Source organism: Carcharodon carcharias, chromosome 20, assembly GCF_017639515.1.
Source record: "Carcharodon carcharias isolate sCarCar2 chromosome 20, sCarCar2.pri, whole genome shotgun sequence".
Taxonomy (NCBI): Eukaryota; Metazoa; Chordata; class Chondrichthyes; order Lamniformes; family Lamnidae; genus Carcharodon; species Carcharodon carcharias.
The window spans coordinates 88,141,241-88,154,193 of record NC_054486.1 but is presented as its reverse complement, the minus strand read 5'-3'; the positions used below and the strand labels follow the sequence as shown (position 1 = coordinate 88,154,193).

Below are 12,953 nucleotides of genomic sequence, written 5' to 3'. Positions count from 1 at the left end.
CAGGGTAAGGCAATAATTTCATCACTCTAAACTCACACATTCAAGCCCATTATACATTCGCTGTCATCTCACTCACTGCCAGCTCAAGGGACATCGCCACTCACTCTCTCTCACACACCCCCACATCTCCATCTGGCCTCATCTCCTCTGGAAATTGCCTCCTCAGCCCTCACCATATTAAGGCCGCTTGCTCAGATCAACTTGTGCCCCCACACAAACCCTGGTATACCCCCTTCCACAGTACAGCCCTCACGCTGCAGCCTGTTCCCTTGCTGGGGCCACTTCTCCCCCTTCTCCTTGCAAGCCCTAGCCCTGCAGCCACACAAAGCCAGCCCCACCTTATGGCTGGGCTAGTAGATAGAGACCTGTCTGTGAGCTCCCGTAAAGGTGATGTGGTGCTGTCTGTGAAGCCTGGTGCTGATGACTGTGAGTCCTGCCCAAAGCAAGAGAGGCAAATAAACTCCAAAGTGCAGCTCACCAGGTGCACGTCACTTATGTGCAGTTGTGGAACACGTTGGTGTGGTGAGTGGACGATCCAGCATGGGGGAATGATTCCGGCAGGCTAGACTTATAATGATATGCAGATGCACTACAATGAAGTTCCCAACATCCGATAGAGGGTAAGGTGGCCCGCCATTGAGGGGCTGAGCGTACAATCGCAAACTGGTTTCACAACATCGTGAAACTGATTCTTAGCCTTCTCATCATATTGTCCGTTCAAGCCCCAAGCATGCCCATGTCCAGCAGGCATGGACGATTCCGCCCATCCACTCCCTGGTATACCATGGCTGTAATATGTCCTACTTTCAGGATGCACTGCAAGTCACCATAGTTCCTCCCAAACCCACCACCTAGAAGGACATGGCTAGAAGGTGCATGAGAACACCATCATCTCCAGTGTTCACCTCCAGGTAGTGTACTAGGTCGAAGTCCAAGCTCTCAGGAGCATCACGAGAATACCTAGAGCATACACAATGCAGCGGTTCAAGAAGATTTACCACCACTTTCTCAGGGACATCTGGGGATAGGCAACAAACATCCTCTTTGACACCAACATCCACAGCCCAAGAATTCAATTTTTTAAAACTTTTATGAAATGTGGGGATATGTTAACAGACCTAAAAATCACATTTCAAGAGAAATTCTTATCGCAAAGACAACTTAATCTACAGAGCGATTCCAGACAGTTTTTAACTGGAAAATCATTCATTTAGATTAGTTTATTTCACTGGAAAATGCAGAACTGCCCTGTTAAAAGCATGTTATGGTTAGCAGTATGGCAAGATAACTATTTCTCTGTGTCATTGATTATAAAACATTTATAACTTTGGCATTTACAGGTTACACAGTCTACTTCAGAGATTTCTCATATTATACATTGCCTAGAATATTTTTTCTGTTCATTTTTATTAAAACCAAAGGTAAAGGTTTCAAGTGAATCGTTTATAAAAGCTACAGACACTGCATCTTAATTGTAGTATGATTTTCAAAAGTCTGCTATTCTGAATACTGGTGTAGATGCATGCTACAGTAATGATTCTTAATAGAGCTTCAAAAATAACAGGAAAAAGTTAGACCTGCAGCAGGTTGTTCTAAAAAACAAGAGCCCTACAGTGTGGGCCAGCTACATGTATGTGTAAATAATAACTGGCTGCATGTGTGTGTGTGTGTGTATTTATATCCTTACTTTTAATAAGCAGTTTACATTTCCCCTTTCTTTCTCTCTTTCCCTTTATGAGTCAATCTTCAAAAATAAACAGTCACATTCAGTTGCAAGCATTTAAAATCAGCCACCTTAATGCTATTTCCCTCATTACATCCTATTATTGGCAATGGGCTGACCTTGGCAACTGAACTAGTTCCAGACTAGGCAAGGGTGGTGACATTTAAGATTTGCAGTCCTAATTATTATTCCTGCCTTCAAAATATGCGTGTAGAGAAAGACTAAATCCACATCAATTTTAAAATCGTCGCTATTAAATGCGCGGCTAAAAAAAGAGAAAGGTTGACACTGTATTTGAGCCACAGCTAGCCGGGCCTGTTGGCTTTTGGAGACAGCAGCTCCAGCTGACACTGTCTCCCTATGAACGCCCCTTACTTTCTGAGGGTGGTCTGCCACCGCCGTGCAATTGCCATACTTACACTGTTCCGCTTTCGTGGACATTTTTTCTCAATGGCGTTTGTCACAAACATCAAATGCGCCACAGAGCATCTTGCAGCTGCTCGGGATCCAGGAGCCGAGGCCCGCGCATGCGCGCGATCAGGGGCTCTGCTGCCTCCGCGTCTGGTCCATGACACTGGGTGGCACCGAGAGGCAGCACCTGCTTAAACTTCCCACATCACCCGCCCCCCCACCCCCCCACAACACCCCTTGTTCATCGAAGTTAGAGGCATTAATGCAAACTGTGCAGAAGATCGCAATGACCCGGAACATTGCCGCGTACAGGCAAGGGGCGGTTATGTTTTCAATCGTGCAAGCTGGATAATTATGGATGGGATTTAGTTGGGCATTGCTGTGTTTTTTTGTTGAAATCGAGTGACACCGGATACGCACCCAAATATTCTTGATCAACTCTCATTTAAAGCTGTTTGGAAAGTGTTACGTAACGTGTTTTAGACAGCAAAGAGAGAACGTGCATTGATATAACGCCTTTCTCGCCCTCAGGGTATGCCACGCGTTCAACCGCCTCAATTTGCCCTTATTAGTTTCCCACAGACAATTATTCGATGAATGAACAGCTATTCTGTTTTTGGTGGTTTTGGTTGAGGGATACAAGTTGGCCAGGACACCAGAGAACTCCCATACTCTTTGAATAGTTCCATTGGAGCTTTTACGTCTAGGTTGATCCCCTGTGTCCTCCTTTAGCATCTCATCCAAAAGGCAACGCCTGGAACAAGCTGTTATTCAATACAACGCCAAAAGACCATAGAATAATCATATTGATACAGCACAAATGAAGGCTATTCAGCCTATCCTGCCTATGCCAGCCCTTCTGTAGAGAGTTAAACAATCCAACCCTCTGCTCTTTCCCCAGAGCCTTGTAATATTTTTCCCCCTTCGAGCATTGATCCAATTCTCATCAGAATGTTACTGTTACATTTGCTCCCACCAATCTTTCAGGCAGTGTTCCAGATCACAGCAACTCACCTTGCGAAAACACTGTTTTCTCATGTTGCTGCCGATTCTTTCTCCAACCATCTTAAACCTGTATCCTCTGGTTATCGACACTTCTGTCACTGGGACCACTTTCTCTTCACTTACGCTATTAAAACCATTCATGACTTTGAACACCTGTATCAAATTTTCACTTAACCTTCCCTGCCTAAAGAACAACATCAACTCTTGTAGTCTTTACACATAACTGAAGTCTGACATCCTTGATACCATGCTTGTAAATTTCTTCTGCACTCTCTCCAAGGCCATGACATCCTTCCTAAAATTTGGTGCCCAGAATTGGACAAAATACTCCTGCTAAGGCCTAACCAGTGTCTTATAAAGATTTAGCTTTATTCCCTTGCTTTTGTATTATTTTCCCCTCTTAATAAATCCTAGTGTCTTATATGAGTTTTAACAGTCTTCTCAACTTGTCCTGCTACCTTCATACACCTGCAGGTCTCTCTTCTCTTCATCCCATTAAAATTGTACCATTACATCTCCTAATCTTCCTGCCTAAATGATTTTAGATTGTATGGTCAGTTCATGGATTATGTCTGAAACTACAACCTCTGACATAAATGCACAAGTCCTGTCATTGGGCCAACAATGTTACCATAATTTAGGTAATAAGAATTTAACACTATCTCCCCAAGCCCTAACTTGGCCCAAGCACACTGACATTCCTCATTCACAACATCCTCCCCCCAAACTTCTTGCCAATAGTTTCCTCAACCTAGGTTCCGGATTCAGTCCCAGTCCAGGGTTTGAGCACTAAAGTCAAGAATGATGTTCCAGTGCAGTACTGGGGAAGTGCTGCACTGTTGGAAGTGCTCACTTTCAAATGAGATGATAAACCGTTCAGGTGAATGTGGAAGATCCAATGGCACAATTTCAAAGAAGAGCAGGGGAGTTATACGAAGTATCCTAGCCAATATTTATCCCTCAGTCACCATCACAAAAAATGGATTATCTGGTCATGATCACATTGCTGTTTGTGGGAGTTTTCTGAGCACAAATTGGCAGCCACATGGATGCACTTCAAAAGTACTTAAATAAGAAAAGGAAAATGCTGGAAAAGATGAAGGGCCAACGACCTGAAACATTTTTTTCTTTTCACAGATGCTGCCTAGTCTGCTGAGTATTTCCAGATTTTCCTGTTTTTATTTCAGGTTTCCAGAATTTGCAATATTTTGCTTTTGCTTCAAAGGCATTTCACTGGTTGTAAAGCACTTTGAGATGTCCAATGGTCATGAAAAGTGCTATATAAATCTTAAAGCTCCATTCAGTTCATTCTGTCAGTCATCTCCAAGCCCCCACCCTCAATTTTCCCCTACTCATTGCCCCCCTCAGCTCATACTGGCACTTTCCATTCCCTTCAGCTTGTCTGACATTTTCCATACACTGAGAGGACTTAAAAGGGTTACCTCCCCTACCCCCGCCCCTCCCACTCACACCACCACCACCAAACCCAAACCACCAACCCTCCCCTACTACCCCACCCCCCCACCCATCCCTGCACCAGAAGTGATTGTGCCTGATTTTCTTCTCTATGCAGCAATGAGAGCGATTAGATTGCCCCTACTGTTGTTTCAGTTACCACTACAAAACAAAACATTGATAAAGAGCTTTGAAAGTGGAAGGAAGTCTCAAGTTGCTGCTAAGATAAACTAGCAGAAGCCAGATATTAAACCTGGTCTGTATCAATGAGGAAACAAGAAAGGCTAGATTATACAATATTTAAAGGAACAGAATTAAACAAATAAATGACACACTCTGGAGCTTTCAAACACAGATTAACTGATATGTGAAATCGAGTTAAAGACTGTAATCTAATCAAGGGCTTCATATGATGTCATTAATCAACTAATATGACATTTGACTCAGTCTCTGGAACCTGTTATTTTATATAATGTACTCTTTACCAACAGTTACATAAGGGTGTGCAGGTTACAGGAAAATTAATTTCTGAAAATATAGATGATGAAGTATCTTATAATAATTAGAAAACTATACATTTAATTGATATATATTCAATGGGAGCAGTTTAAACCAAAAATATTCAGAATAAGCCTAATGTTCAGAGGTAATATGATGACCCCTTTATTTTAAGTAATATTCTTTTTATTCTTTCATGGGATGCTGGAAAGGCCAGCATTTGTTGCCCATTTCTAATTGCCCTTCAACTGAGTGGCTAGTTAGGCCATTTCACATTGCTGTAGACCTGGAGTCACATGTAGGCCAGGCCAGATAAGGACAGCAGATTTTCTTCCCTAAAGAACATTAATGAACCAGTTGGGTTTTTCCAACAATTGATGATAGTTTCATAGTCATCATTACTGAGACTAGCTTTTCAATTCCAGATTATTAAATTTAAATTCCACCAGCTGCTGCGATGGGATTGGAACCCTTGTCCTAAGCATTAGCCTGGGCTTCTTGATCACTACTCCAACAAGAATGCCACTGCATCATGGTTTCCCCAATTTTATAGATAATTTACATTTTTTAAAATAATAAATAAAATGATTTTACCTACTTCAACAGTGCTTCAAAGCAAAAGCATTCATTCTTTCTGTCAAATAATAAACAATAATCCATCACATTTCTACTTCTCCTTAGTTCTGAAGGAGTTACATGGACTCGAAATGTTAACCCTGTTTCTCTCTCTGAAGCTGCTGCCAGACCTGCTGATTTTTTCCAACATTTTCTGTTTTCATTACAATAATACTCCCCATTTTTACGGTACTGCATTGTATTCCAAGTTTATTTGTCATCAAAGAAAAATTGAAAGTGAAAATGGAAGTTATAGTTAGTGCATTTAAAGGATTTTCAATACAAACACCACAAATAGTGAAAAAAAATAAATAGCAAAAAGTGAAAAAACTAAACAAATATTTCTTTTTGTGTACACAATAAAATCCATTCAGAGGAAATTGTAATAAATAAATGCTCTGGATGGGTGCAGAGCACAAATGAGGACTGTGCTAATGATTCCTTGTGCCTAGCTTTGCAGATAGCATTCTTTATGTTTTTGTTTATTCTGAAATTAATTAAACTATTTTGAAAGCATTATATGATACTGCATGTTTTCTTTTAAAATATAAGGCAAGTGAAATTGATTCAATAAGTTCTTTATTAGAAATACATTTATAGTACATAGCACTCCAATTTTGAGAAATGGAAGATAGAAATTATCTGGAACGCCCATTCTTCTGAGGAACTCAGTTCATTACCTTATAACAGTGTTCTCCACTATTATATTAAGGTCACTGAAAACCAAACAGAGAAGCATAGAGAAAGAATATTCCAACCCATTCTTGCAAAAACCTTTATGATAGGAATGCTATCAGGAAAGATTTTATTAAAGGATACATTTTATGTTCAGCTTTCCATTTTGTAGTTAAAAGACAGTTTTGGCAGATTCTGTTGAAAAAGACAACATCTGCAGCATATCAGCAAATTAGCTCAAACGTACAAGGCTCTATTGATTATCAGCATAAAAGAAAGCTTGTGTAGTTCTAATCTTCTAATAGGTACATCTATCTGTTTGGTGACTCCATGTGTACCATTCTTATATTTCTGAGGACTGTTTTTCTAATGGGAAACTGAGCTGGTACAAGTTACTACAAAACCAAGAGCAAGTGTCATGGAGGAAGTGATGTAATGGCCATTAGCTGAGAATAAAAATTAAGATCATTGTGGGGAAGTTAAGTAAGGCCAAAAGGGCTAGTCACCTTACAACTAATCTCAGCAACTGTAACGTGAAGTTTCCTAAAGCCTTTGCATTACCACGTGTTGTCTCTGAGCACCATCTCCTTTAATAATTTCTGAAAAATGAAGACTTTGCATATAGACTTTAATTCCTAACTCAGAGACATCAGCTCATTATGAATACATATTTGAGATGTATCTTTTAATTTTATAGATGTAATATAAAAATAAATAGTTCGGATTTGGCTTATATTGTGAATTTGCTGTTTCCATGTAACTCCTTTACTCATGTTTCACTGGTGAATCATACATTATTGGAAAAGTGTATTTGTTCAATAAAATATTCCAAAGAGGTTATCTAATTATATATATAGTAGCCCAGTTAATTTCACAAAGCCAAGGATCCTAAGTATTTTATAGGACTTTTCCTCCTACCTTCAAAGTTTTTTTTTCATTCATTCACAGGATGTGGGCTTTGGTGGCTGGGTCAACTGTTGAATACTTAATATTAATTAAATTGGTGAAGAACTTTAAAAATTCACTGAATACAATAGTATACTTTCTGTGAGCTTCAAGTGATGCAAATTGTATACGTGTGCACTTTTTCCCAGGACATAATGTTCCAAGTTTTCTTGTGATGTCAAGGTTAATGGTTATGAGGAAGACAAGCTGGAGTATAGATCTTCACTATTTTATCCCAGAAAATGTCTGCAGCCTGATCAGCAATATGTCAAGGTCACAAATAAATTCTGTGTGATGCTGTACCCTCCCATCCAACTTGGAAATATCCCAAAACCTGATATTGAAACCATATGACCAGGGGGACAATATGGCTCCATGAGTTTGAAAAAACTTGGCTCTTTGGATAGTATAGATGATTTACTCATGGTCAGATATTTCTTAGATCCCAGCATATTAAGTTGCAGTCAATTGCAAACTATGGGCATAGCAAGGTCCCCCACAAACAGCATTGAAATAAGGTGCAGATACTTTGCTTTCTAGTACTGAGAAGTAAATGCTAACCAGGTTACTTGAGGAGCTCTTCTGCTCTTCTTCAAATAGTGCAATGGACTCCAGATGGTACCTGGGTTAAAAAATCATTGTAAAATGGGCACCCCAGTTACAGCAGCATTTACTTTTTAATGCACTAAAGCATTAGCCAAGACTATGATCTATACAGCCTTTTATCAAGATAGTAGCCCAGTTTATTTTATAAAGCCAAGATCCTAAATTTTTTAAAGAGCTTTTCCTATTACCTTCAAAGTTTAAAAGAGATCAGCAACTGAAGGAGCAAGTTCCATTCCACTGCAGTTTTCAGATGTTGTTTCTGGCATTTTCTGTTTTGTTCACTTCCATTACGAACATATGAATTAGGAGCAGGAGTAGGCCACTCAGCCCCTCGAGCCTGCTCCGCCATTCAATAAGATCATAGCTGATCTGATTGTAACCTCAACTCCACACTCCTGTCTACCCCCAATGACCTTTCCCACCCTTGTTAATCAAGAATCTTTCTAGCTTTGCCTTAAAAATATTCAAAGACTCTGCTTCCGCCTCCTTTCAAGGAAGAGAGTTCCAAAGACTCACAATCCTCTGAGAGAAAATATTTCTCCTCATTCCTGTCTTAAATGAACGACCCCTTATTTTTAAATAGAGACCCCTAGTTCTAGATTCTCCCACAAGAGGAAACATCCTCTCCACATCCACCCTATCAAGACCCCTCAGGATCTTAAAGGTTTCAATTAAGCCACCTCTTACTCTTCTAAATTCCAGTGGATACAAGCCTAAACTGCCCAGCCTTTCCTCATAAGACAACCCAACCATTCCTGGTATTAGTCTAGTAAACCTTCTCCGAACTGCTTCTAATGTATTTACATCTTTCTTTAAATAAGGAGACCAGTACTGTGCACAATACGCCAGATGCAGTCTCATCAATGCCCTGTACAACTGAAGCATACAATCCCTACTTTTGTAATCAATTCCCCCCACAACAAACGATAACATTCTATTCAAAAACAGAATTACCTGGAAAAACTCAGCAGGTCTGGCAGCATCAGCGGAGAAGAGTTGACGTTTCGAGTCTTCATGACCCTTCTTCCTAATTACCTGCTGTACCTGCACACTAACTTTTTGTGATTCATGCACTAGGATACCCAGATACCTCTGAATCTCAGGGCTCTGCAATCTCTCACCATCTAGATAATAAGGTTCTTTTTTATTCTGCCTGCCAAAATGAACTATTTCACATTTGCCCACATTATCCTCCATTTTTTATATCTTTGCCCACTTACTTAACCTATTTATGTCACTTTATCGCCTCCTTATGTCCTCTTCACAATTTACTTTCGTACGTATCTTTGTGTCATCAGCAAATTTAGCAACCATTGCTTCAGTCCCTTCATCCAAGTCATTTATATAAATTGTAAAAAGTTGAGGCCCCAGTTCTGATCCCTATGGCATACCACTCCTCACATCCTGCCAACCAGCCAACCATTGGTGGCTTTATTTCTGATCTTTATTTAGGGATGGTCTCCTGGCTTCCTTCTCATAGATCACAGCCCGATCAGGTGTGAGTGAAAGTTAATTGAAGATGCACTTACTTCTAGTGAAATTTATTGATTGCAATGCTATAATATCTGAGTTACCATTGAGACCCTCAATGTAAAACAGTTTGGACACAGTATCTCAGGAAGGCCTTGGAAGGTGATATGGCACAGATTCATCTGAATGAAACCAGGGCTAAAAGGGTTAAATTATGGGAACAGGTTGCTTAGACGGAGCTTGAATCCCTTTGAGTATTGAAGATTAAGCGGTGATTGAATTGAATGCTTCAGATGATTAAAGAATTTGATGCGATAAATAGAGATAAACTGTTTCCTCCATTTAATGAGTCCAAAACAAGGAGGCAGAACCTTAAAATCAGAACAAGGCCATTCAGGAGTGAAGTAAGCAAGTGCTTCTTCACACAAAAGTTAGTGGAAATATGTCTCTCTCTCTCTCCCTGAAAGAGCTGTTGAGGCTAAATAAATTGAAAACCGCACTTGATGAATGTTGTCAGACAAGGGTATTAAGGGTTCCTGAAACAACGCAGCAGGTGGAGTTAAGATAGGGATCAGCCATGATCGAATTGAATGGTGGAACAGGCTCGAGGGGCCGAATGGCTTATTTCTGTTTTCTATCGCGAAATAATTACTTTAGAGCAGAGAGGCGTTAACAAATGCTGCAATCCCCCTTCACGGGACTTTATTTAAAAGGTACAAGCAACGGCAAATCTTAAAACAAAAATAGCGCAAAAGATGCTTCACTACAATCCAGAAGGCACATTGGATAATCGAGATAAAGAGCTATAGTGCAGCACCCACAAGCAGTGGGAAATACGATGTATGCCATCTCTATCAAATGCTTTTAGCTAAAGATTCTACAAAATGATTACAGGATTTGAATGCATGTGCACAGATCACAAAGACTCGTACTTCCTAAGCTCTTTTGCGACATTCTGGCAGATGATGGAGAATCCAGCCCGCTGGTCCTAGAAGGGTCACTGCGAAAACGGACAGACACACCACGGTCGCCTGTAAAACCAATAACAAAAAGAAACCACGACTGAGAAGTAAATACAACTTCTTGGCGTTTTATGGATCCTGAAATTTATGTAATGGAAAAAAGAAGTCACACTGACATTAGTTACATGGAAATTATGCAGCGAGCGCTCCAAGGCTTTGATAACCAACCCTTTCCAAAGCACAAAGGGATTAATTTACATGAATACAAATATATACAAAGGTAGTTTGAAATAAAGCAAACAAAATCGCATTCGATAAAGAAGCAAATGAGAGCGCAGCATAAGTGTGAATTTCAAAGCCAATCACTGATGTAAACGAATGCAATATTTTTTAAAAGTATATAGAATTCGAATTTGACCAGATTTGTTGAGCTAACTTTGCAAATTCAAAATAAAGTAAATCATAAATGCAATAAAAGTGACATTTTTGTTTCCCGCTGCGCGGCTCTTTTGCGATTTTCCCAGCAACTGGTGTGAGTGTGTACGTGACAGACATGACGATGCCGAGCAAAACTTACCAAAGGGCCAATTTTTTCTTTCGGCGGCTTGCCGTAAATGTTGGCTTTTTGCACGAGGTGCTGCTGCCTCCTGGTCAGGAGCAGGCTGCCGCCGCCGCTGCCCAAAACCCCACGGAGAACGGCTGACATGGTCCCTTCACTTCTCGGGTTTTTTTTTTGCACTCGGTCCGATCGTGACTCCCCAGCCCCAGTTCTCACACTCGCTGCCAATTCCAGCGGCGACCCCAGGGCGGTGTGATTTGACCGTCAGAGCCAAGGGACGCAGGCTGAAGTCCGCAGCATCCTTCCAGATGTTTAGACATCGGTCCAGCTGCTTGTCCATTTAACGTACAAGCGCTGTTTTATAAACGACATCAGTCGTATTCATTTTATTGCAGATATCGTTGGCATTAAAAAAAATCGAATTATCCATTTTTCCTTAATCGTGTTGGTGGTAATTTGACTGGGGAGCAACGTCTTTCACACAAAACATAAAAGCCTCCCATCACGATCATTAGATACCAGAGCCCCGTGAAGTTTTGACTCTTAAGGCACAACTTTTTTGCTCTAACTTTACAGCTCAGCCATTTTCAAATACGGTTGAAACTTCAGGATGAATGCCCGGGGCTTCCGCTCCCCTGGGTCGGGTTTGGCGACCTGAGGCTGGCCCATGATAGCGATGGGCAAGGGCTCGAATAGTTAAACTGCAGCTCCTTGCACTGGGGTCCAGGAGCTTGCAAAAGTCACAACAAGAAAAGCCCGATGAATCGGCTCCCTGCAGGACCCCTGACTGCATCGAAGGCGTGAAATGGGAGCCCCGACCTGCCCTCAACCCCTCCTCATCCCTTTCCGGGGGGATGCTTTGTTTTCGAGTTTCCAAAGGTGTGGTGTGACTGCAGCTCTGTGCAAGTGGCCAGGCCGTCTACTGACACCTTGGATACTTTACTGTATTAACTTTGCAATGATTTTCATTGCTGGGAACCGGAGGACACTGCAGCCTCTGCTCCATAAACATTAACTTATTTGAAAAATATACTTTATTCATAAAGTATCTGAAAGAACATCACAAAATATTTCAAAATGGCCATCACAAATAGTGCCATGTATTCAAGGTACATGGGTACTTCAATACGATCAATGAACATTAGGCATTTCAACCTGGTCATTAGAGACAGTGCAATGGAATTTAAGTTATCGACATAGATCATATTGCACTTTGAGGTGCTTCAATACAATAGTGTTACATGTAGTATTCACTGCATACATTCATTGTGAGTCATGCAGCACAAGGGATCTAAACATAAGCATTAGAGTCATAGAGGTCTACAGCACAGAAAAAGGCCTTCGGCCCACCGACTCTGCACCTGTCAAACAAGTACCTAACTATTCTAATCCCATTTCCCAGCACTAGGCCTATAGCCTTGTAAACCATGGCATCGCAAGTGCACATCCAAATGCTTCTTAAATGTCATGTCTCTACCACCCTTTCAGGCAGTGAGTTCCAGATTCCTACCACCCTCTGGGTGAAAAAAATTCTTCCTCACATCCCCTCCAAACCTCCTGCCCCTCACCTTAAATCTATGCCCCCTGGTTATTGATCCCTCCATGAAGGGGAAAAGTTCCTTCTTGCCTACCCTATGTATACACCTCAATCATGTCCCCCCTCAATCTCCTCTGCTCCAAGGAAAATAACCCTAGTCTATCCAATCTCTCCTCAAAACTAAAACTCTCCAGCCCAGGCAACATCCTGGTAAATCTCCTCTGCACTCTCCCTAGTGCAGTCACATCCTTCCTATAATGCTGATTCCAGAACTGCACGCAATACTCTAGCTGTTGCCTAACCAGCGTTTTATACAGTTCCAGCATAACCTCCCTGCTCTTATATTCTATGCCTCGGCCAATAAAGGCAAGTATTCCATATGCCTTCTTAGCCATTTATCTACCTGTCCCGCTACCTTAAGGGACCGGTGGACATGCACACCAAGGTCCCTCTGATCCTCAGTACTTCCCAGGGCCCTACCATTCATCGTGT

The 12,953-nt window shown here is 41.2% G+C and overlaps 1 protein-coding gene across 1 annotated transcript in view; it reads right to left on the bottom strand.

The window, feature by feature from the left end:
- The window catches only part of LOC121292358 (protein unc-79 homolog), a 192,398-nt gene extending 190,172 nt beyond the window's left edge, over positions 1–2,226 (bottom strand). The window contains exon 1 of the mRNA XM_041214209.1: positions 2,143–2,226. Within this exon, the coding sequence (XP_041070143.1) occupies positions 2,143–2,164 (22 nt within the window). The 5' untranslated portion in view covers positions 2,165–2,226. The remainder of the gene's footprint in view (positions 1–2,142) is intronic.
- Between the last annotated feature and the right edge of the window lie 10,727 nt (positions 2,227–12,953).